This window comes from Crinia signifera, chromosome 3 (assembly GCF_055691185.1).
Source record: "Crinia signifera chromosome 3, ASM5569118v1, whole genome shotgun sequence".
Lineage (NCBI taxonomy): Eukaryota > Metazoa > Chordata > Amphibia > Anura > Myobatrachidae > Crinia > Crinia signifera.
This window is the reverse complement of record NC_139219.1, coordinates 100063390-100090325: the sequence shown is the minus strand read 5'-3', so window position 1 is coordinate 100090325 and position 26936 is coordinate 100063390. Positions and strand designations below refer to the sequence as shown.

Sequence of the window (26936 nt, the reverse complement as noted above, 5' to 3'; positions counted from 1 at the left end):
TTCTTTATTTCCCAGTCTGGGAGTGCCGCCGACTACACCATTATATATATATATATATATATATATATATATATATATATATATATATATATATATATATATATATATATATATATATATATATATATATATATATATATATATATATATATATATATGGCTTAACCCTTTGAGTGCCAAGTGAATTTAGCAAAATTGGTGTGAAAATTGCCAAACAAACATTTTTTATTAATCATGATAACCTGTCATGTTTACCTTTTATATAGGAAATATATATATATATATATATTTTATTTTTTTAATTTGAATTTACATAACAAATGTGAGTAACGCTGGCATATTTAGCCGATACTTTGCATATCTCTTACAGAGATTTGGGGATTTCAGCGGATATTTTGCGCATATCACAGAGCAGTTGGCACCCAAAGGGTTAAGCTCCATCCACACTATGCAATAAAAGCAGACAACCATATCACTAATGATTTCCCTTGAACTCCCCGGAGCTACAGAATGAACAATATAGAGACTACACACTGAACGAGTTCAATAGATAAAGACAAAAATACTGTACATTCTGTTCTTTATCACTGAACATCTTGTTTTATAAAAATAATGCACCTAGGCAAAGTTTGACTTCATGTACAGACAAGAAAAGAGGTCAATAGTAGTGTTCATTCTAGCACCCGCCATATTTGAAAACCCTGCCTGGGGTGTCGCTGTCTGGTGTAGTGCTTCTAGCATAGTGTGGTCTGTATATCGGCACTGATATGCAAACCAGACCTGTGCTAGAAACACCAGAGCAGACAGTGACACCCCAGGCAGGAAAGAGGAACTGCATGGGTTTTCAAATATAGCGGGTGCTAGAATGAACACTAAATAGTGTACACACTAAATGATATGCATGATAATGTTGTATGCCTTTATTGCATTGCTTTTACAGGGCTTAAAGGCCCTCATACACTATGCGAATAAGGAAAAGCTGCTGCTTTATTGAAGCCCACAGGGTTCTTACTAGGGGTAGGGGCACCTTGGTAAGATGTGGTGAGATGCAGACTTGTACAGTGATCACTGACAGCAAGTGCACATGGCTTTTACCTGTACATACTATTTATGTTGTTCTCCAAAGTATTCAATGCATTTGTCCCTGTCTCTAGGAGGATAATTCAAATGATGGTAGAGATCCAGAGGAAACTTCCAATGATGGTAGCCAACCACCCAAAAGGAGGCGTACAACATCCGGAGAAAGCTCCCCTAGTTGTGAAAATTCAAACCAAGACTTTGGGCAAGTATTTTTTTTTTCTTATGCAATTATGACATTTTTTTTAAAAGCTTCAATTTTTTCCATGCAGCAGCAGGTAGAGTGCATGGTGTAGAGCGCTATTGCAATGACAAATTGCCATAAAAAATGGAATTACTTTGCACAGAATTAAAGATGCTTATATATATTTTTTTTAAATATTATTAGCAGTAAGATTTTAAATCTTTAAAGAAAACAACAATCCAACTAATGTACAGAATCTTTTTTTTAAATGCACACCTTTTTACTGTACAACCAGAATAATATAAAAGATTTTTATTTTTCTATCAGCTCCAGCTATTTCCCAGCAGAAAATTTAGTTGAATACAAATGGCCAGCAGATGAAACCGGAGAGTACTATATGTTACAAGAACAAGTCAGTGAATATTTGGGTGTCACCTCCTTCAAACGTAAATACCCAGGTAAATAATCCATTTTCAGAGGATAGTACTGTGTGTATTCAGTAAAGATTCCCAGTGTCATGGTCCTCTCCTTCATAAAGAATGTTATTGTCTGATATGTTGTGATGTGACCCGTTTATTCCTTATATAAACTAAAATTATTGATATGCAAACACACATAGCATACATTTACACACAGCATGTACCCACAGACCCACATATAGTAGCATACATACACACATACATTGCATACTGTACATACACAGCATATATACACCATATCCACAAAAACACATACAACCCCCCCCCCCCTTTAAAGTCGGGCCTGTTTTGCCGAGAACGGCCGCAAATTGTCGCGATCACGGCCAGATCTTGACAATCCACGGCCGTTAACGAAGACACGGCCCCTTTTGGATGATCACCAGGTGGGACATTGAATCACGCTTGGCTTGGCGATTTTTGGTCGAGCAAAACGCAAATGGGCCAGGGTCACGGCTGTAGGGACGTACCGATAGTTGTGACCCAGGATTGGATAGACTTTGTCTACATCAAAGAAAGCTAATATATCAGCAAATGTATTTCTGAAAACATGCAGCTGGAGAAAAAGGCAAATGTAATTTGTTAATTTAATAAACTGGCATGCACTGGTTCAATCAGGGATTTCGTTTCACCTGCCTCAGACAAAATCAAATTCCTGAAAGCAGACGTTTTCATGCGGAAATGGGGCTCTGCCGGTAAAGACACACAGTTTTCACTAAACCTGTGTATTCAGGTGACCAAAATTGGATAAAATGCGATAAATGTCAGTGATGTTAAAGGGGAATAATAATTAATGCATACAGAAAATGACAATCTCAGTTATGCAATTTTTTTGAGCAGCTATTACAGAGATGTTAAACAAACAGGAACAGTGCTGTCCAGTGAAGGATAGAATCAAGGTGCCACTGAGTAGAAGTGAAAACTCAAAAGCAATGTTTAAAACTTAAAGACCTTACTTTATGTATGGATGAAACATAGGACCTTATTTTGGTCCTTTCGCAGCTAGCCTTCGTTCGCACGGGGACCGATGTTTGGCGCTTGTGCAGCAGCATTTCTGCTCATGTGCATATGCCAGGTGCGTGCAGCCACGGCGAACAGACTGTTTGGGTGCACCCAAGGCTGTGCCTGGCAGGGGCGTAGGGCAGTGGCGGATTCTCATACCCATGGCAATCCCATGTAAATGAGATGGTTCCCATGGTAATCGAGCCATGACGTCGGTGCCGGGGACAGGATTTCTGCTTCCCGCCCACTTCCTCCGGAGGGTGTACGCAAACCTGAGAGTCACTTAGATAGGCGTGCACATTCCACACCATTCGATGGTCGGCGAGCACCGAATGATGTAGGTTTTCACCCACAGGCTGCGAACGGATGTTTGTCAAACATCCATTCACAGGCCGTGCATGCGAACACACGCTGTGAGGGGGGGGCGTACCACCATTCGCAGGGCAGGTTCTAGTTGACTCACAAGGGAGCGAATCAATCAGAATAACCCCTATAGTCCCTTTTTGTGTCATCAAGGCATCTATGGTACAGTACACAAAAAATTAACTTGGGTACAAAATACCATGAAACATAGTAGTATATGTGCTTCCATGAAGGAGGGTGGTCAGCTGCAGGCTCCACGCCTCATAAGAGGTGTGGGTACAACTAGACACTGGGCATTGTGTAAGGGGAATCCAGCCATTTGGACCATCCTGCCAAGTACTTACTCTGCTTTCATGGTGAGATACGCAAACTTCTCATGAGAAACCGTTTCATTAACGACAGATATCCAGGCGTGCGTAGTTGGGAAATTCTTAGCTAGCCAAATCCTGGCAATGCATACCTTAGTCAGGGTCCAGAGACCAACTACATACCGTCTAGATGGTGCATCCAAAACTTCCTCATCTATGACAGCTACAGTACAGACTGTGGGTGACCAAGCATCTTTTGGGATACCGGTACTAGATATAATGTCAATAACATTGGACCAGAACGTTGCTATATGGGGGCCCCTCCACAGTAAGTGCCAGAAAGAACCTTCCAGGGCTCCACATTTGGGACACTGTGGGACAGAGATGCTTTTCATGCGAAACAGTTTATCTGGTCCTTTGTGTCTATTTGATAGTTGCGGTGCCCCTGGACTGGATGGGCTGGGTGGCTTTAGTGCGGCAAGCCCTTACATTCTATTAACACTTTTCCCTCACTAACACTATCTCTCTCCTATTTTAATTACATTTCATTTATCTCTCTCTTTATATATAGCTTTGGCCTCTTATCACTAATTATTAACACTTAGTATCTCACTGGCATGCCGCACTGGGCTTCCCAGCTTATGGTTTTTGGGGTGCCGCACCCTGCACCTAGATATAGCGCTAGGGACCCCCAATATACAGAGAAGCCTTGACGCGGCTTGGGGGCATAGCATACACCTTCGCAGGTATATGTAACCAATATCTCTGAATTCTATTATCATGTAGTGTTCAAGATTGGTTACTAACATTACTCAGTGTGCTGAGGGAAAAAATGTCTTGTTTTACTTACCCCGTCTATTTGATAGTTGTCAGATCACCTCAGTATCTGCCAACTGCTTTACCCTTCCCCCTCTCTATCCTCTGTTCTGCCCCTTTCCTTTGCAGCTCTGTTCCACACCACCTGCTCTGCGGCTTTCCTGCATCGCTGTGCCCCTTCCCTAATCCCTGCCTTCTCTTTACCTCTTCACCTCCCATTCTGTCCCCAGATGTGTCATGGTCCTTGATGTCTTACTCATCTGCTAAAAGTCCATCTCCCTAAAAGTGGGAGCCATCAAGACGCATATGCATTTAAGGCCAACTGCATATGGCATGAAAAGATGCTGCATCTTCTCATACACAGTAGGCAGGTTGCAGGTGTGCTGTAGTACTTCTCTTTCATCCATCCTACGGGATGTAGGAGGGTCCGCAGGAGCTAGGCACCTATGCTAAGTCTTTGAGAGACAGGTCCTGCGGATCCTCCTACTTCCCATGTTTGAGCTGTGTCACCAGGATGGATTAAGAGAAAGGGATTTGAACTAAGTTCTTACACTATAAAAAAAAGTGACTGACTTTATTTTGTACATCAGTCTGACACCCTTATTGAGTATTATACATAATATTGGTAATGACTTGAAAGTTTCTAAATGTAGGTTTTATATTTTGGAGAGATAAATATGTTGTTTAATATGTGTTTCTCTATTACACTATTTACACAGCAGTGTTTTGTCAACTTATGTCTAACTTTTTGCACTTTTAAATAAGAAATTGTCAATTCTATGTAAAAAAAAATATAAATAACTTTTTTTTCTTTCATGCATAAACAAACCGCAATACTTTTTTTTTCTTTAAAGATTTAGAAAGAAGAGATCTGTCACACAAGGAGAAGCTGTACCTGAGAGAGCTAAATGTCATCACAGAAACTCAATGCACTTTAGGTAACTAGGACTAGAGATGTTCTGTTTTTCACTTTGGAACTTGGATATTGACAACTTTTATATTCCATTATTATTTTATTTTGGACCATTTGTCTTTGCATGAGTGTAATCCAGAAAATAAACAACATTTGGCTTCAAATAATAATTTTTATTTTAACCCTTTGAATGCTAATTCTCAAAATATCCACTAAAATGCCAGCATCTCACACAGCAATTGTGCTTTTTTTTGGGAGCAATATTTAACTAGGTACTTGTGTATTATCCGGGTGCCCGATACATTGCATCGCATGCCACTACTTAAGGCATGCAATGCGATGCGATTATACCCGATTTTGAGCCTTTCCCAGGAGAAGTGTACAATTTTAATATTGCATCGCATGCCTTAACTAGTGGCATGCGATGCAACGCGATTATAGCCGATTGTATACATTGGCACCCTGATGCCTGATTACAATGTTAAATGCACCCCCATACCCGATTTTTTATCGCACAGGCACCCAGATGCCGGATTCTTATGTTAAATGCCCCCCCAGACCCGATTTTTAGTTGTACACCCACCCTGATGGGTGATTACTATGTGAAATGCCCCCCCCCCCCTCCCTTGTTAATGCCACCCCAGTATCAACACCAACCCGAAGCCTGGCGAGCAGCGGCGGTACGCGTCCTCCGACCTTTTCATACCCCCACTATCCAGTCGGGGTCGGTGGTGAGCGCAGCGAGCCACACTATATATAAAATCATCTCCACGCCGACGTGGATAGTGGTGGTATGAAAAGGTCGGAGGACGCGTACCGCTGCGCTCGCCACGCTTCGGGTTCGCGTTGATACTGGGGTGGCGTTCACAATGGGGGGGCCATTTAACATAGTAATCACCCATCAGGGTGGGTGTATAATCAAAAATCGGGTCTGGGGGGGCATTTAACATAAGAATCAGACGTGCGATGACAAAAATTGGGCGCCCGGATAATACACAAGTACCTTTTAACTAAACTTCAATTAATTTACTTGGCTGTATTTATACTACATGAACAGTTGCTGTGAGCGACGGTGGCCTTTTTAATGTATATTACCCTAGTGTACTGGCACCTTTTACCAATCACTTAAGCAGGGATATCCTTAAAACCTGAACTGTAATGGTGGAGTTTTGGAAACTCTGCCTTAATATAAATAACCCCCTAAGCCTTACTCCCTGTTATAACTGAACCCATGCTCCCCTTTTGATACAGGACAAAAAAAAAAAAAAAAAGTTGGTCTGCCAGCAGAGTTGTGACCCCTTAAAACCACATATTGTTTATCTCTATATAATCCATTAGGCCAAAGGGATTTTTTTTTTTTTAAATGTTATGCTATGTTCATGAATTCTGCATCTATATATTAATGTTTTGATATTGTTCCAATACAATATACAAAACTTTACAAGGAGTATTTAACCATTTACAACCGTCCCTGTTTCAGTGGTGCCTATGCTCTAGCACTGTGAGCTCAATATGCTGAGCTGACCACTCATGATGTCATTAATCTGTGAGGATTTTATTAAATGTTCCTTTTCTTCTGGGGGGAAAAAAAAGTTAGACTTTGTTTACTTAGAAGGTATCTAAATGGGGCATACACATAAAGCGATTTTGTGCTATTTTCTAGGCAATCTGACTAGATTGTTTAGAAAGTAAGCACAGATCTCTCCATGTGAATACCCTGAGAGATTATCTCCTGCTAACTAAGTCAGTGCATGCATTTAAAATCTAGTCAGATTGCTTAGCAAGTGACTGCAAATTTCTCTGTGTGTACAGAACGAGCGCTACTGATCACACTCTCATTGTGAACCACTACCCGGCCTTTTTTTTGCTTAAGCAAAATTGCTTAGCACAAATCTCTGCATGTGTATGTGCCTCCCCATGGGAGATCTAGACACCAGTAAATCGCCTACTCTAGATAGCTTGGCAAAATTGTTTAGCACCCATCTCTATGTGTGTATGCCCCTTTAAGTCACATGAAAATAAAATATTTGCTTAGGGCTGGTGGAGGAAGCCATGCATGTACAGCAAAGTGAGAGGTGGATTTTGCTGTCCAGTTGCTTTAGAGTTTTCTTATATTGGAAAACCAGGCACAGGCAGTTTGTATGCCCAGGCTTGTACCTTTTTTTTTCTTCTTATTTTGGTGTGGGGAGGTTTTTGACTGAGTAATTTAGCAGAAACAAAAATTAATTTTGAATGGTTGGTTATTATGGTTACAATGACACAAGACTTCACATTTTATTATAGTAATAAACCGTGGTCTAAATTATGGGGTAATGTTATTAACCGTTATTTATATAGCGCACACATATTCTGCAGCAGCGGCGTAACTATAGCACCGCAGCCCCCGCCACCTGGGGGGGCGCCGGGGGCTGTGGTGCTATAGTTAAACCCCAATCCCCAGCAGACTTACCTATCGCGCTGGTCCCGGCGGCTCCGTTCTTCTGCTGAGGACCACCACAAAATGGCCACCCCCATATAGCACACAGTTCTCTGAAACTGTCTGCTGTATGGGGGCGGCCATTTTGTGGTGGTCCTCAGCAGAAGAACGGAGCCGCCGGGACCAGCGCGATAGGTAAGGCTGTGGGGGATTGGGGGGGGGGGGTTTGCATAGGCGGCGGGGTAGGGGTGCTTGGCGGGGCAGTGGCGAGGGGGGGCGCCCCCTAACGGCGGGGGGGGGGGGGGGCGCCCAAAACGTAGCTACGCCACTGTTCCGCAGCGCTTTACAGAGAATATTTTTCATATCAGTCCCTGCCCCTGGGGCAATCTATATTCCTTACCACATGTACACACAGACATTCTAGGGTTAATTTGTTGGGAGCCAATTAGCCTACCAGTATATTTTTTGGATTGTGGGAGGAAACCAGAGTACGGGGAGAATATACAAATTCCACACAGGGCCATGGTGGGAATCAAACCCATGACCTGAGTGCTGTGAGGCAGTAATACTAACCATTACACCAGGGGTCTTCAACCTTTAAGACAGTGTGGGCCACATTAAAAAATTAAACGAAGCCCGAGGGCCACTAAGCTCTACTGTGGTATTTAGCACAGCTCTTAATAGATAGACAGCACAGCCCCCACATAGATAGTTGGCACAGCTGCCCATACACATAAACCCTGCCCCCAATATATAGTCAGCACCAGGGCTATTTCTAAACAATTAGGGTCTCAGTGCGAACAGAATAAAACTGCAGCCCCCCATACATAATTTGGTATTGAAGAAATTGTGTGCGCCAAAAAGGAGTGTGGTCTAATTATAAGGGGCGTGGGCTAATTATAAGAGTGTGAACTAGCAGGAAAACAATTACCTGACACCTCACTTTTGCAACCTGCATGACCAGACATTGGTTACAGCAGAAATGGTTGTTGCCGCACAGTGACATATAAACATGAAGGCCCACCGTGATGCCCACTGCACATTATGCCACACACCAGGATGCCCATTGCACATTATGCCACACACCAGGATGCCCATTGCACATTATGCCACACACCAGGATGCCCATTGCACATTATGCCACACACCAGGATGCCCATTGCACATTATGCCACACACCAGGATGCCCATTGCACATTATGCCACACACCAGGATGCCCATTATGCCTCACACCAGGATGCCCATTGCACATTATGCCTCACACCAGGATGCCCATTGCACATTATGCTTCACACCATGATGCCCATTGCACCTTGCACTATAAGGCCCCCAATACTCCTGCTTATGTATATGATGCCACCAGTAGTGTTCCTCATAAAATGCCACCAGTAGTGTCCCTCATAAAATGCCACCAGTAGTGTCCCTCATAAAATGCCACCAGTAGTGTCCCTCATAAAATGCCACCAGTAGTGTCCCTCATAAAATGCAACCAGTAGTGTCCCTCATAAAATGCCACCAGTAGTGTCCCTCATAAAATGCCACCAGTAGTGTCCCTCATAAAAGGCCACCAGTAGTGTCCCTCATAAAATGCCACCAGTAGTGTCCCTCATAAAATGCCACCAGTAGTGTCCCTCATAAAATGCCACCAGTAGTGTCCCTCATAAAATGCCACCAGTAGTGTCCCTCACAAAATGCCCTAGTATTGCCCTCCATAGTCAGCACATTGGACAGCATGCCAGACCTCCCTTATGCTGGCCACACATCAGACCAACTTTCCTCCAACCACCCAACTGGTTGCTTGGATGGAATAAAAATATGGTACTGGATGGGAGCAAAGGACAATCAGAAATGTGCTCACAAACCCTGGAAAATTGACAAAAACATTCAGTCAAATTGTTTAAATCAAACAGGTTCAACTAGTGTCTTCTCTAAAAAAGGGCGAGGGCGGGAGTGGTGCGCGGCGCCGGCAATACACAATGGGCATGTCTGCACACAGTCCCGCCCCAGCCAGCACATCCACCTCCGCCGCGTCCCACTGCTAAGATACTAGCGCGGAAGGTTTTTTTTTTTTTTTTAAATACCTTTTATTTTTTTAATTTAAATGGCATTAACTGGCGGGCCAGTGAAAACAACTCGGCGGGCCACTCGTGGCCCGCGGGCCATGGGTTGAAGACCCCTGCATTACACCATCCGTACTATGTCTTGCTCTGAATAGTATGACCATTTTTTTTTTTATTTTCTTGCTAAATACAATGTAATGTGGCTTAGAAAATGTACTTCCAAGAATACAATGATTAAAGTAATGCATGTTATTAACTAGACTAAATATTACTACTATTGGACAAACCTATTTCTCATTGTCAATGTCTGGTTGGACTACAAGTCTCCCCTTACCATTTTCACAGGTTTGACAGCTTTACGAAGTGATGAAGTAATTGATCTAATGATGAAGGAGTATCCAACCAAGCACGCAGAGTACTCTGTAATTCTTCAAGAAAAAGAGCGTCAACGCATTACTGACCATTACAAGGAATACTCGGTAAGTTCTACTGTTGCTTTGGCATCGACAGTATATGGCCACCATTCAGCAGAGATTGTTGTTACTTGTTACACTTGTCTTGTTTCCTGTTGCATCTTTTCCACTAATGATTGTAGCTTGTAGTTGCTAAAAATAGAAAAACTTGATGGTTTTTGCATCTAAAATTATTTAATTTACATAAAATTGCTTACTTGGCTATGCTCCATCCTGTTGCTTGTATTTTTTTTTTTTTTTTTTTTTTACCCAGTAACAATGCATTGTAACACGCAGTTGAAATTAAATACACCTTTTAAGATTATCTGTCCAATCTTGTCTGGTTGGCATTCATCCAGAGGCAAAACCCCCTTGCATTTCAACATGGTTTGTCCAGGTACGCAGCAATGTAACATACACATTCCTACTTTATTCCCAAATCAAAATTTATATGAAGAGGAATATAATTTCTGTATGAAGTTTTCTTCGACATTTTGATTCTTAATCAAGGTCTATTCTAGGCCTGGCCAACCTGTGGCTCTCCAGCTGTTGTGAAACTATAAGTCCCAGCATGCCCTGCCACAGTTGACCGCTGTTGTGTGAAGTCGAAAGCCATCGATTATCAGATGACTTCACATGCGTACGGATCAAAGCACATATGCTTGAGGCCAAACATTGACAAAAATCAGCGATTAGTTTTTCGCAATCCCCTAACAACTTGACTGACAGGAAGCTGGTGATTTTGGGTGGTAACTGTCCATTTTTATGGAAGTGTTAGAAAAAACGCAGACATGCCCGGGTATTTTCAGGGAGGGTGTGACTGATTAGCCACCTGCAAGATGTTTCCTACAGTATGTGAATAATCTGCAGAATCTTAAGAATTCAGCAGTGTTCACTGGTCACCCTGCACAGTGCTCCTTGTGAATAATTGAAAGTGTGTCTCTCTGCAGTACTCCCTATTCCAATCATTACTCTGGCTATCAGAGTTTCCAGAGTTCCCTTCAAAACACTGGTATGGATGCGGCCATCTTGGTTTCAGTTAGCTGAATTTCTACAGGCAATCTGGATGCTGCTCCAAGACCAGCATTCAATTAGCATCTGCTCAGTGCTATGAGAACGACTTCCTGCCAGTACAATGTCACTTCTGTTGAAGTCCCTTACCAGTATTGCACTCTCTCTGGCTCCGATCCGATCCTTGCAGCATTGTTTACCACTATCACATCGGCTAACCTGTCCCTGTGCACTCGTTTCCAGATCCTGGTAATTTGAGGACTACTACTATGGTTCCAGTTGTATCCCTAGTTCATCCTTAGTAAGTTTGTATTCCAGTCCAGGGACTAGCTGCACAAAGAGTTTAGTCCGGCCCTGTTATACACTGCTACCAGTTGGTTCCAAGCACCCTCCTGATCCTCTCAGTTCATATCCACAGCTAGTCCAGTTTGAGTTCCTATACTTGTTCTTGTTATATAAAGTTTCCTGTTATGCACACCTATGGGCCAACCATTGCACATACTAAGTACCAAATTAGCAGTATCCATGGTCACGCTACGTTCCATGAGCGAGAGCTGGCTCAGCTTTATTTACGCACCCTCTGTTCCTGTTTGAAAACCACACATCTGCCAAAGCCAGAACCAATACCGCATGCATGACATTGACCATGAAAATATGAAAATCCAATCTGTCTTTTGGAGCTATTGGTCCCTAACTTAGCGTTTAATGCTCTGAGTAACACCTAATTTGAACAATTATTGGAAGTGTTTCATTGAAAGAAGCCTTCCTATAGGCAGTTACTTCTGCACATGAATTGGAGGGTTGTAGGCACTGTGGTGCAAGAAACCTTGTATAAATATTCACAAAGAAAGTCATTCTAAAAGTAAAAACAGTGCTAGAAATACTGAAAGTCAAGTTAAATTCCAGCAGTTGCCATCTTGGGCTCAGTCCTCAAAGCTATGCATGGCAGCAGTCTATGCACCTATCCACACATTCTGTAACCATTATCACATGCATGTATTCTACTAGACTGACTCTTTTTCGAGACATGGGTTATATTTACTAAATTGTGGGTTTTCTGAGGGTGAGATGTTGCCCATAGCAACTAATCAGATTCTAGGTATTATCTTCTAGAAAAAGCTAAATTAATGATAAGTAGAATGTGGTTGTTATGGATGATCTCTCCACTTCTGAAAACCTGCACTTACTGTAGGTAAGTATACTCCCTGGTTTCCATACAGATATTTGTAAATGTATTATGCATTTATGTTTATAGGTTTATTGATGACTGTTCCATTGATATTTCTATTACTGTACTCCTTACATTTTAGGCATTTATTTTTTGTTTTTTAGTTTGGGGACATGCACAGGTAGCAATATAAACGTTTTATAGATGTTCACATTTAGATTTTCATTGCCATGTGTTAATACATGTTCAAATTGCATTTCCCTGCATACTTTCATCTAAAGGTGCCCATACACTGGTCCGACATGTCTGAGGCACAATTAAGACCTGATTTTTCCCTTGAACCTGGGAGTGCTTCCATAAGATTTGGCACTTGATGTGCCATTTTTACATGCGATTTATTGGGTGCGCTGCTGGGGGAGTTCAAGAGAAATCAGATGCGATACATCGCAGTTGCTAAAAAATACACACTAGCTGTTATTTGGGGGGCGTGGCCACGGCGAGCAGGGAGTAGAGCGTAGGACGCTGTCCTCTCCTGCTGCCATACCTCCTAACAGTCCCGATTTTATCGGGACAGTCCCGATTGTCAAGGCTTGTCCCGCTGTCCCACCCACGGGCGGCAGTGTCCCGCGGTGTGGGGGGGCTGTTGGGAGTCCCCCCTGTCAGCTGCTAAGCAGCGGGGAATAAACGCTGTGCGCATGCGCACAGCGTCTATTCCCGCAGCCAGGGGGCTGGGGGCATGGCTAGAGGCTCACAGAGCCTCTGGGTCATGCCCCCACAGCGGCAAAATGGGGGCGTGGCCTCGCGGAAGAGCCGCGAGTATAGGCCACGCCCCAAATTAGACCACACCTCCGAAAATTTTGACGCGCCTGAGGCGCGCAGCAGCGTCCCGCCTAATGCAGTGCCAAAGTTGGGAGGTATGTGCTGCTCCAACATAAGAAATCCTCGTATAAGCCCCCCTGTCTAGGGAGGGAAGAGCGGTCTCTAACTTCCTTAGTGTGTGCGGAGGAGGAGCAGAGATACGAGCCGGGCACCTGTGTACCTGCGAGTCAGTGTGTGCTGGAGGACGGGAGGCGGCGGGTGGAGGAGAGCTGGTGTAAACCCAGAGAGAGACCTGCGGCCGGAGGGCGCAGTGACATAGCTGTGCGCCAGAGGGGTCAGCTGAGGGTAGTTGTTAAATTGTAGTGGGCTAAAGGACCTTCCACGCCTAGGGGGAGGAGCAAGGGTGGGGCGGGGTTGCTCCTTCACTATCCACGCCACCACTGGCTGCCTTCAGTAACCAGGTGGCGAGCCACCGTGCCCGAAACGTGGCGAGTAAAGCAAGCCTGCAAGGGTCCGTTTGTGACCCTTCTTCCGACCTTGCTCCTCCTCCTCTCCACTCCCTCTCCTCCCCTGTGTTGTCAGGAGGTCCTTTAGCCCACTACAATTTAGACCTAACAGTCAGCTGAGCCTGTGGCAGCAGGAAGCCGGGAGAGCCGAGGCTGAGCCGAAGAGCGACTGTGAGAGCTGCAGCAGATACATCTCCCTAGCTGATCTCCCACTGCAGCCTGGCAGAGGATCCTGGTGTGAGGTAGCCTCCCATTCGCAGGGGACTTTACTGAGGGTAGGCGGTGAGAGGAGGAGAGCCTGTGACGATCCGGAGACCCGTGGCTGGGGGGCACAGTGACGTGGCTGAGCGTAGGTGGGATGAGCTGAGGCGGCGGGTGGATGGGAGAGCCGAGCCTCCAGGGAAAGACAGGTTGAGGCACAGAGAGTGGCTGTGTGAGAGCCGCAGCAGACACATCTCCTGCGCTGATTCCCCACTGCAGCCTGAGGCAGTCTGGCGTGGCCTGGAAGAGGGACCCAGTGTGAGAGACTGGTATTGCCATTCACCCATAGAAGACTTACCAGACCATGAGTAGAAGTACTGGAGTTTGTATAGAGTTAATAAGGGGCTGGCTGCTGGCACACTATTTTAAAGGGTGAGCCCTCTTGGGGACATTGTGACTGTTGTGGAGCCTGGACTTGGGGAAATGACCAGTTATATTGCGGGCGGGAGACACTGGACTGGGCTGTACAAGTGAATATTGCTTGGTGCGGGGCGAGTGTGAACAACCTGGGTCCCCCGGGCTGGTACGGCTACTTGGTGCTCCCAGCCATAGTACCTCTTAGACCAAAATAACTGAACAACAGCTAAGCAGTGTAAAGGCCAATTTGGGTGCTCGAAACAGCTGGGGTCAGAGTAAATATACTTGATACACCCTAAACAACTCATTTATTGTTCAAAAGAAGCACCTCTTCCCCGCTTGCTTACAATGGGGAAAACACAGAATGCTGCAGCTGTCAACCACTTGCAAAGTATGCTAGGGCCCCCGTAACTCCAACACCATCCTCCGCAAAAGGAGAAGATTCTGGCCCTGTTCCCCCCTGAGGTGGAAAAACAACCTGACCAGATTCATCTTTCTATACAAAAAGTGCTAGACGCCCTGGCTGCAAGTTAAGGACGCCTTGCTAATAAAATAGAAAAAGTCCAGGAAGATCTAGATGTGATACGACAATCTGTTCAACAAAGTTGGGTGAAGGAGGTGGAAAACCGCACTTCAACCTTAGAGGATACAGTCACCCCCTTAGTAGGGAAATGGAGGATATGGCCTTTCAGTTGAAATCTGTCAGCGCAAAATTGACGGACATGGAGGGACATTTGCGCAGAAATAATTTAAGGGTGGTGAGCCTGCCTGAGAAAGCAGAAGGGTCAACACCAGATCTATTTGTTCAGAAGTGGCTATTGGAGGCATACGGCCACAATGCTTTCTCCAAATATTTTACTGTAGAGAGAGCTCACAGAGTGCCCTTCGGGGGCGCCAGCCAGCATGCTTATAATTAAGCTACTGCACTATGCGGATCGAGATGCAATATTAAAGATGGCTAGAGTAAAAGGCTCACCAACATGTAATAATGTTAAAGTCTCTCTATTCCCTGACTTTGCGGCTGGAGTACAGCAGGAAAGAGCCCAATACTACCCAATTAAAAAGCGCCTGAGAGAACTGGAATTGCAGTATGCAATGATTTTCCCCACTAAACTTTGGGTGATACACGAGGACATTACAAAAATCTTCTTTATGCCAAAAGACGCTGTAACTTGGTTGGACTGTAAATATCCAAGTGGATGCCCAATGGTATAGCAAAAAGGCGTGGATTAAAGCTCAGGAAACTTGGCATAATTGCCTCTCTAATAAGGTGATATATAGGGACCTCTTCACGGGCCATGCCAGATATGCCAACGGGGACAGGCCCGGCAGCTTTTTAGCACGGCTTTCAAGAGTAGATCAATCTGTGACTATGGTGACAGAAATTCAGGACTCAGGGGTGGTATAGTTTACCAGACTCCAGAAATAGTAGAAAGCTTCAAGCAGTACTATTATCAACCATACACCTCCCAACAGTGTCATACCCCCGAGGAGATACGTATATTTCTTTCAGGGATAAAAATAACTAGACTATCAAGAGATAGTAGGGAGATGCTGGATGCTCCATTGTCCCTCTCTGAAATAGAGGAGGCGATCTCATTGATTCCTGGTGGTAACGCATTGGACTGGATGGTATCCCCCAGGAACTATATAAGAAGCATAGCAAATTCTTGTTCTCGCAAATATTTCTTGAATTATTTAATGATTTATACGAGAAAAATTTACCAGTCTACATGTCAGAAGCGTTCATTATAATTTTACTGAAAAAAGACAAGGACCCAAAGCTTATGGACTCCTACTGTATATGCCTATTTCGCTATTAACTAATGATATTAAAATTCTTGCTCAATTTCTATCGACTAGGTAAATAAAGCTATCAGCAAAATTATTCATCCAGACCAAACAGGCTTTATGCCTGAAAGGTCAACTACATCTAATTTAAGGAGACTATACTGCCAACTCCAAACCCCGCAGGAGGAGGGGGGGACCCAGTGGTGACTTCATTAGACGCTGCTAAAGCATTCAACACTATTGAATGGGGATTTCTGTTGGAAGCTATGGAGTGTTTTTCATAAATTGGGTGAAGCTGCTGTATGTTTCCCGTTTAGCTAGTGTATCTGTTAAGAAATATATTTCCCCAGTTTTAAAGTGGAGAGAGGCACCAGTCAAGGCTGCCAAATGTCACCAGGCCTATTCGCAGTAGCGATTGAACCATTGGCATGCTTGATTAGAGAAAGTACAGAGCTCCAGGTTCTGAAAATAGGTGCAAGAGAAGATCGCATCAGCCTCTATGCCGATCATATTCTGCTGTTTTTACAAAACAACGCAGAAGCTATGCCAGGGGTTTTGGAGATCATTAATACTTTTTTGGTGAAAATTCCAGTACGATTAATTGGAGCAAATCATACGTTCTACCCTTGAGAGGTACCCGTCCCGGGGCTTTGAGCTCTCTCAAGTTACTAAGATGGCTGGATAAATTCAAATACCCGGGAATATGGGTATCTAGAGACACCTTTAAAGTTTGAAGCTCTTAACATAACACCCCAAGTTGAATATATTAAATAAAAAATTAGTCCTAGGGGCCTATCTTTGACAGGGCGCGTTAATCTCATAAAAATTATTATCCAGTATATATATATATATATATATATATATATATATATATATATATATATATATATATATATATATATATATATATATATATATATATATATATATATATATATATATATATATATATATATATCAGACTCTAGTTTTGCTCCACTATTTTTGTGATAACTGTGTTAGGGCTGCCGGACTCACACTGACCCCTGTTGGATGGGGACAAGGAGAATGTGGATAGCAGTTGTGGGTTGGCGCCCCTTAGTGAGACCTTCGGTAATTAGATCTGTATAGCCTTTAGTCAGATTTCCAAACACATGAAAGTAAAGTCCAAGATACGTACAAATTTATTAAAATGTCTCTTGTTCCACAATACAGTGGTGGTTTTATTAGACCATAAAAAGTTCAGTAGTATAATTCATAACAGCACACTAGACGATCCCAACGCGTTTCGTCCCAACACGGGACTTCATCAGGGGTTCGCCATAAACATACATATATTCTTACTTTAACATCATACATAACAATTTATACATCTACTATTTTAATAGCAACTTATAAAAGGAGGGACTTTACTTCTTTAAAAGAATTTTGAATTTTAACAATTTAGTAGGCCAAAATTGTCAGAATATATCAATTGACAATTTATGTTACGGGAAGATGGAGAAACAGGTGATAAGAAGAAAAATTAAGAAAAAGGAAGAATTCAGGTTTCCAAGAGGTTTAAAGAGAATTTGAAGAAAATTTGTAACTTTGACATACCAAAAGGCATAGGAACAATTTCCACAGTTTTCTTGGTAAGGGTGTCTCCGACTGGGTGTTGAACACTAATTCAAAGGTGCCTGATAAAAAGACGTGTCATTTCTTAGAGATCACTCTGATAATTCGAGATATAATTAACTATAGGTAGAGAGTTTATGAAAGGAAAGATTCCTTACAGATTGTCATTTACATTGGGGTGTTTACACCATTAACAGTCGATTAATCCAGATGGACACTTACGTTTTAACTTTGGGGCTTGATTTCTCAATATTTCAATCGGTACAGATAATTTATTAAGTCCGTATATGTGCAAATGATTGAATAGCTGTGGGTATAAGTACAAAATAAAAATATAATGAGCATACTGTTATAATTGGACCCCTTACTGGTGTTGGGGTTTATTTATGAACTAGAGCCTTTACCTTGGGGTTTAAGGGTTCTAGGGCATTCATCCTGCTAATCCGTCCAAACTCTTTTCACCTTATGGGGATAGTTCTGTTTGGTAATAATTAAATAATAATTCAAATAAAATTTCTTAATTCGAAAAGGTGTGGTATTATTTTATATAACAATTCACATGAGTATATACCTACAGGTATAGGATCCGTTTGTATATACACTCGGTATACTGATTTGGACTGCTCCTATTCACTTTATCTGGTGGACACTCATTCAGAGGCCGCCCTGGATCTGTAGGGAATGAAGTACTTGGAATCAGCTAGCAATATTTGCCTCCGTTTAAGAGCTTCTGAGACTGCTCAATGGTAAACTTTAACCAGGTTCTAGATGCTTGGTGTGTGTATGTGTGTGTGTATATATATATATCTATCTCCTTGTTTTGTTCGGCACTCCGGACGAATGAAATAGCACCGCGGAGCTTTCCCAAGCAAATGATGAATACACACGGGTACCCCTTACCAACACTCAGGCTGGAGGGGAATAAGGCGGCACTCCACGGATTTTCTGTATAGTGGCTCATACCACTAAGGAAGGCACCCGGGCCATTACTTTATAAAGCGGGGAGTGCCGGACACAGCACTTTTGGAGCACATCCTGACGAAAAGGCCACAGAGCCTTGAAACGTTTATGGTTTCCATTTGATTATGCCAATATAAACTACTTTGATTTCACCAAAATCCGTGGAGTGCCGCCTTATTCCCCTCCAGCATGAGTGTTGGTAAGGGGTACCCGTGTGTGTGTGTGTATGTATATATATATATATATATATATCCGGCACTCCCCGCTTTATAAAGTAATGGCCCGGGTGCCTTCCTTAGTGGTATGAGCCACTATACAGTGAAGCAAATAAGAGGCGTCACTCCGGGGCTTGGTGAAAGAAAAATCAAACTTTACTGTTGCATATGACCAACGCCGTTTCGGGCTATCGCCCTTCGTCAGGACCAACACTTAACCTTAAGTGTTGGTCCTGACGAAGGACGATAGCCCGAAACGGCGTAGGCCATATGCACCAGTAAAGATTGATTTTTCTTTCACCAAGCCCCGGACTGACGCCTCTTATTTGCTTCACTATATATATATATATATATAGATAGATCGACCGCACTCATTTACTCATGTCAGCCACTGAGTGCCCGATTTAGATATGGTAGAACTGGAGACCAGCAACATCAGATTTTTTCTTTAAGCCAAAAACGTTTATAAAGGCATATAAAGTGCAAGAGTGACACAATTTCAACAAGAGGAGTCCATCAAACAAGTTCAAATACATCCATAAGAATGGGAATACTTATCAGACATGGTTCTCCCCCACAGATAGGTCATTGCACGACGGCCGTTTCGGTGCCAATATGCACCTTAGTGTTGAATATTTAGAGTAATAGAGGGATTGATTTCCTCTTTGCTATGGGGTAATAAGAGAGTTAGACTTATAAGTATACCTTTGATAAAGTCGTAAGGTTGCGACTGTACACCACTCCCTGCCCACCCTTGGACCCCCATATTGCCCGAACACCCGGATTGCTCCCCCCTTTGTTTGGGACTTCATCTCTCATCCACTGTGGATCCCCATTTCCGCATACATTGTGAGGACCTTTCCTACACCCAGGAATAAGATCATCCTCCAGCGTGAACTCACCCACTGTGGATTACAAATTTCGCACTATCGTGAGGACCCCACATCAATTTGGGAACAAGACCATCCTCCAGCGTTATCTCTGCATTCCAGCACGGTATTCTGTTTTTTTGTTTTTTTACCATCAAAGGGTATAAATCCATTGGATCAAGGAGCCCAATATTTATATGGGAGCAAGATAAAATCAGCAGTGTTCCAGATACATAAGTATAAACCTTCTTTGTCTAAATTTTTATACATACATTATCTTAAATCATTGTCATTGATGTCTTTTTTATTTTTATCTTAATAATAAATTAACTTTGTAATATCCATTTGATCCGTTTCTAGCGCTCCACATTATTTTTCTTTTCTTCACCCATACTGTAGAGGGTTGACACCCTTTAAGTTGGAGCAGCTTGGCACAGCACCCCACAAGGCGCCTGTTCCTACTCTAAGTACCCCATCTCGAGTATACCACTTTTTTCCTTTTCTAAAGGTGTCTTCTTTGTTCCAGGGCTGGACAGGATTGTAGCTACAGTTGCGGCCTCTAAAACTGCATTTCTGTCCTCAGCGCCATCCAAGGCCAGACAGTCTTCCTTTCATTCCTTTTGCCAACAGGGCAAAGCCAGAGGTCGGTCCTCCTCTAGAGTTCAATGCTCTTAAGCCAAACAGGCTAAATCCTGGTTACTGCTAGTCCCTCAAGCCATCTGAAAAGCCTACGGTATGATGACACAGGCACCCACTTAGTTTCTTGTCAGATGAACAGCTGTTTCCTTCACTTCTAGAGAAAAAAGAGGTGGTTTTCTTACACAAGGTAAGAAGTGGGCGCCAGAAAAATGGGGTTTATGTGGTACCAGCTGCTCACACCAAGGAATGTCAATTCCTAGAGATATATGTGGAAGTGTTTTCGGCAAGGCTGCTACCCTCCAGAATTCCTTCGGTACTTGTGTAGTTTCACGGCGCCGCCGCGCGCACACTCTGTCTCTGAAACCTGGAAGCCTGCCAGAAGCTCTGTTTAACTGTGCGCGTGCCGCTCTAGCTGTAAGCTATGTATTGTCAGCTTACGTTATCAGCTATTGAAACCTGTCCACAGTGCCACTAGTCGACCCAACAGCTGTCGACCGTGTAAATTCCACTATCCACGCCAACCTGAAGCGTGGCGAGCGGCGGTACGCGTCCTACGACCTTTTCATACCCCCAATATCCACGTCGGCGTGGAGTTGAGAATAGAAAGTGTGGCGAGCCCCGCGAGGGGACGCAGACACCTGTGAAGCCCGCGAGGGGACGCGGATAGCTGTGAAGGTGTCGGCGTCCCCTCGTCACGCTTTGGGCTCGCTGCGCTCGCCACACTTTATAAAATCAACTCCACGCCGACGTGGATAGTGGGGGTATGAAAAGGTCGTAGGACGCGTACCGCACAGTTAAACAGAGCTAGAGCGGCACGCCCACAGTTAAACAGCTTCTGGCAGGCTGCCGAGTTTCAGAGACAGAGTGTGCGCGCAGCGGTGCCGTGAAACTGCACAAGTACCATTCCTTCTGTATCCTCCAGGTGGAGAAGAGGATTATCCCGGTGCCGAGTCCCCTGGATAGACCAGTTCTATTTTTTTTATTTTGGTTATCCAAATCTATTCTCAATTCAAAATCCCGACAGTTGTTTCTGCCCCATACTCAACCTCTGGTCATTGAAACTGTTTCCCTGAGTCCCTTCGATCCATTGTGCAGGTCCTTGAGCTGGGTGACTGCATGGTCTTCTTGGGCATTAAGTATATCTATTTGCCCATGCCAATTCATGTTCTATTACTACATTTTGCAATACAGAGGAAGAACTATCAGTTTTAGGTCCTGTCATTCGGCCTCTCCAATGTTTTTAGGAAGGTCATGGCTTCCCACCTCAGCCTCCAGGGTATTTACATTATTCCGTATCTGGCAGCCTCCTTCTAAAGGCCCAGTCCCAACATGACTTGCAAGAAAATACCCATCTGACTCTGGACTTATTGTAGTCCAATGGCTTGCCAATCTTTTGGTGCAAGTCCAGCCTGATATTTGAAAATTTCTGAAATTGCGCAGGGTCTCGGTTCATTTTTTCATAGGAGTTCTGGGCAAATAGTTCTCCTTCTTTGACATGGTGAAAAATGTTCAGTTCCAGTGCAGTCCTGGCTGTTACAACTGGACTCTTACAAAGGTGGAATCACGCCCTATCTACATCTCAAATCTGTTTTTGATTGTTCTATCCAGGGAAGTCCATCTCTCGCTCTCTTTTGTGGTAGCTACAGTCATCTTATGTAAACAAGGGTTGATCCAGGAATGGGTCGTTCTTCTAACCACTGATGCCAGCCTGTGCACTCTGGGGGCTTTCACAGGGAATCACTCCTTTTCAGAGCCTTTGGTACGTTCATGAGGCAGGTCTCTCCATAAACATGCTGGAACTCTGTGTTTTATCATGCACCTTGTCAGATGGGACACCACAAACCAATAAAGGTCACGTCAGACAATTCAATGATTGTGGCCCCCATGAGGAGGTTGGTGAGCAATTTCTTCCTGCTTTGTCTGAAATCTACTTTTCCGGGGTACAGAATTGGTAAGCAGACTCTCCAGCCAAATCTACTGTCCCAGGGCCCATATTTTCACCCAAACTTGTCTGGCTTTGACTGGGTTGCTGCTGAGTGGTCAATTTCAGGACCCTGTTATCCAGACCATGCTCTCGGCCAGGAAGCCTTCTTTGGCTAGAGTTTATCATCTGGTGTAACGGACGTACTTCCAGTAGTGGACTGCCTGAAATCTGGATCTACACGTATACCGTCTCTCCATGGTTGAGTGATTGAGAAACATACCTATTTGCATGGCTGTGGTGGCATTCGCAGGGTATTTGAGCGGGTATTTCCATGTGGCAGCTAACAGATCGCTGGGCTGCAAAAAGTTGCTGCACTGCATTAAGATCTGAGTCGCCTCTTAAGCCTTCATCTAGCTTTCCCGATGGTGCAAACCTCTGTTCTTTTAACTATTCTTTCAGCACTGAATGGCCCACTCATCGACAGTTCAGACTTTTCTGCGGTGAGTGCTCCACATTCAGCCCTCTTTGTACATCCCAAGGACTTGACCTTGTTCCTATGGGTTCTTTAATGGGCTCCCTTTTGAACCTTTTGGACTCTGTTGCTCTTAGCAACCCGGTGCATAATCTTTCTTCAAATTGCTCACAAAACCACAAGACTCATTATTCTGCACCCTCACCTGCCCCATTCACTGCCGGTGAGGCACATGGGGAGACAGTAGGAGCAGGCAAGAGCGAGCAATTCTGTTTATAATCTGTCCTTACCTTCTCTTTGCCAATTCTGTGTGGGAGGATTTACACTTTATAACCTGCATAAGGATTCCACACTTAAATATTGCGGTATCCCAACTGTGACCAACATCTAAACTTGAAAATATTTTCGCCATGTTTAAACTTTTAACTGTATATACTTTTTTTCGTCTTTCTATAAATGTTGTAAGTAATTGTGTCTCTTTATTAATTTCAGCCAAGTCAATGAATGACTCGCAGGATTTAATGAAATCCATTTTTTACGATGGTTGATACACATATCTAACACTCTTAGGCACATTGGTTATGTGTCACTATTCACCAGGCTGATGATGGCTGCGAGGCCATTTCAGACATCCGTCAGGGCCCATTTTACAAGGTCTGTTTGGGCTACTAGTGCGGGCCACCATGGAGCCACTGTAGAGTATCTTTGCAAGGTGGCAACATGGTCTTCTGCCCACACCTTTCTATTTCATTTTATAATTGTGACACATTCACTTTGGCTAATGCAGCTTTGGGTGTCAGGTCCCCTGTGCAGCACTGGACTGTTCCTGCTTGTAAACGGGCAGCTTTGGGATGTTTCACAGTCCCAGTGTCCACTACAGGCTGAAATAAAATGAAGGGCTTTTTGTCTTACCTGTAAAAAATAAATAAATTGAGGCCATGCTCTAACACCTGATGATGGTCTTTTGGGTCCTACACTCTGTGTCACTGTTTTTCTGTGTGTTGGTTGTTTCGCCTCTCCTGTTCCTTGGGCTTGTTGAGTCAAACTGGTCCACAAAGGCAGGGGTTGTATATTATTATTATTTATTTATTATCAGTTTCTTATATAGCGCACACATATTCCACAGAGTTGTACAGAGAATACTTGAACATTTACATCAGTCCCTGCGCCAATCTATATTCCCTACCACACGCACACACATTCATTCTAGGCCTAATTTTGTTGGATGCCAATTAACCTACCAGTATATTTTTGGGTTGTGGGAGGAAACCGGAGTACCCGGAGGAAACCCATGCAAGTACAGGGAGAATATACAAACTCTGCACAGTTAGGGCCATGGTGGGAATCAAACCCATGTCCTCGCTATAGAGGAGAATGAGCCTCTGCTGCATTTAAAGAAGTAAATTAATTGGTGCTCCCCATACCCCACAGTACCAGTATCCATGGCCTCATAAAAAATATATTATAGGTAAGACAAAATATTTTTGGGCTAAAAGAATATATATATATATATATATATATATATATATATATATATATATATATATATATATATATATATATATATATATATATATATATATATATATTTTTTTTTATGTGTAAAACATGAAAACAATCACTTAGAAATTGTTATTATTATTTCAACTGTCTTTTTTGTGGTATGATTAGTTGTATTATGTAAAAATATCACCATACAGATGGAGCCCTCCTCATTTAGCCTGTTAATTGGATTAAGTGAGTAATAGGATTACTATGCTAATCCCCTACTGTATTGTTCTATGTATTGTATTGCTGCCGAGAACAATAGGATAGCCATGGTGAGCCAAGACCTAAGGAACAAAGTTGACAGGGGCTCCAACTGTAGCTGTTGATATATTCTTGGAGGACAGTTACTGTAACTACATTCCTGCCTTTTTTATGTTTTCGTAATCAAAAGTTGTAAAGTAATATTTCTTTTAAGGTCTCAAACTATTGTTTAATTCACAGTCTACATACAAAGTGCTGTTTAAGCAAAAAAATTATGTTACAGTGGGTCTGTATTATGTATTACAGCCACTGTGATTAACTAGCGCTGCGTTGTCGCAGAAATGGCTCTGCACAGCATAGATCACATAAAATGTGAGATGTATGTAAGCCATCAGGGTTTGTGTACGTCTTTGGATCAGGCCCAGTCTACAGTGTATCAAGCCCAGTGTGTTTTAAATGTAAGCTCCACTGAAGTTATTTTTGTGACCATAAAATGCCCTCCCACTGATTCATAGCGCCACAGTATGTGTTGGTACTGTATAACGGGTTCTTCTCCCAACAAAAAGAGAGAGGAGAAATATATAGATGTTATCTGCATTGGTTGAATGTCTGTCAGCGAATTTAGACACGCCACTGGACCATACAGTCTGCTTCATTGAACAGATTAGTGCAAACCTAATTTATGGGGCTGAGTATATATCCACATTTTGTTGGAATCATGGCACCTTAGATTATCAGAATTTTTCCACATCACCCCTAGTCCATGTAAAAGACACACCATCCACTGGTATATACCAAACAATGAAGACTTTAATAGTAGGATGCTCATAGTTATGCTGGTATTTGTGTTGTATTAAACAGATTTACATTTTCTGGGAGCAATTTGATTAAGCAGTTTTTCAGTACAGTGAGGGGGGGGGGGGTGTACTATATATTTTTTATGTACCTGACACTGGGACTATTATTACTTGCATAGGAGTGCCGCCCTGTGGCCCCATTATTTATTTATTTATTTATATATATATGTGTGTGTGTGTGTGTATATATGTATATATATATATATATATATATATATATATATATATATATATATATATATATATATATATATATATATATATATATATATATATATATATATATATATATATATATATATATATTTATTTATTTATTTATTTTGACGGCAGATAAGAACCACTTGGCCCATCTAGTCTGCCCCTTTTTTTAAACATGTTACCTCAAACCATATTTGATCCTTATTTTTTTGTAAGGATATCAATATGCTTATCCCAAGCATGTTTAAATTGTACTACTGTATTTGCGTCTACCACCTCTGATGGGAGGCTATTCCACTTATTTACTACTCTTTCTGTGAAAAAATTCTTCCTCACATTTCCCCTGAATCTTCCCTCTAGTTTCAGTGCATGTCCTCGTGTTCTGTTGCTCCTCTTCCTGTTAAGAATGTCTCCCACCTGTACCTTGTTAAAACCCTTGATATAATTGAAAGTTTCTATCATGTCCCCCCTTTCCCTTCTCTGCTCTAAAGTATACATATTAAGATCTTTTAGTCTTTCCTGGTACGTTTTGTGATGTAGGCCATGCACCATTTTAGTTGCTCTTCTTTGTACAGTCTCTAATGTATTTATATCCTTCTGGAGATATGGCCTCCAGAACTGAACACAATACTCTAGGTGAGGTCGTACCAATGACCTATACAGTGGCATTATTACTTCTTTCTTTCTACTGCTGATACCTCTCCCTATGCAACCAAGCATCTGACTTGCCTTCTTCATTGCTTTGTTACATTGCCTACCTGCTTTTAAGTCCCCTGAAATAGTGACACCTAGATCCCTCTCTTCCTCAGTAGTTTCCATTATAGTGCCATTTATACTATATTGAGTCTTTGGATTTCTGAGACCCAAGTGCATGATTTTGCATTTTTTGGCATTAAACTGTAGTTGCCATGCTCTTGACCATTTCTCTAATCTACCTAGTTCCTCATTCATTTGTTTTACCTCTCCTGGTGTGTCTACCTGTTGCATACCTTTGTGTCATCTGCAAAAAGGCACATTTTACCCTCCATTCCATTTGCAATATCACCAATAAAGATATTAAAAAGTGTATTATTAATAAAGTGATATTATAGTGTGTGTGTGTGTGTGTATATATATATATATATATATATATATATATATATATATATATATATATATATATATATATATATATATATATATATATTATTTTTTTTTTTTTTATTTATTTTTTTTTTCATTGTTTTGCTGTTGTATAATATATATTATTCTATCGTTGTTTTGCTGTTGTGTAATATATATATTATTCTAATATTGTTTTGCTGTTGTATAATATATATTCTTCTATCATTGTTTTGCTGTTGTATAAACATTCGTTGACTGTACCTAAAAAAAAAAAAAAAAAAAAAAAAAAAAAAAAAAATGAAGTTTTCTAAATATTTTTAATTCCATTAGAATTAGATTAGTCGTAGCGCACCATAACTTTTCAAACAC

General features: G+C 42.4%; 1 protein-coding gene across 4 annotated transcripts in view; it reads left to right on the top strand.

Moving 5' to 3' along the window:
- PHF10 (PHD finger protein 10) overlaps positions 1-26936 on the top strand; it is an 87284-nt gene that overhangs the window by 4837 nt on the left and 55511 nt on the right. For all 4 annotated transcript variants that reach the window (XM_083176282.1, XM_083176284.1, XM_083176281.1 and 1 more), the window contains exons 2-5: positions 1155-1282; positions 1589-1719; positions 5081-5164; positions 9962-10095. In XM_083176282.1, coding sequence (XP_083032408.1) covers positions 1155-1282; positions 1589-1719; positions 5081-5164; positions 9962-10095 — 477 coding nt within the window. The remainder of the gene's footprint in view (positions 1-1154; positions 1283-1588; positions 1720-5080; positions 5165-9961; positions 10096-26936) is intronic.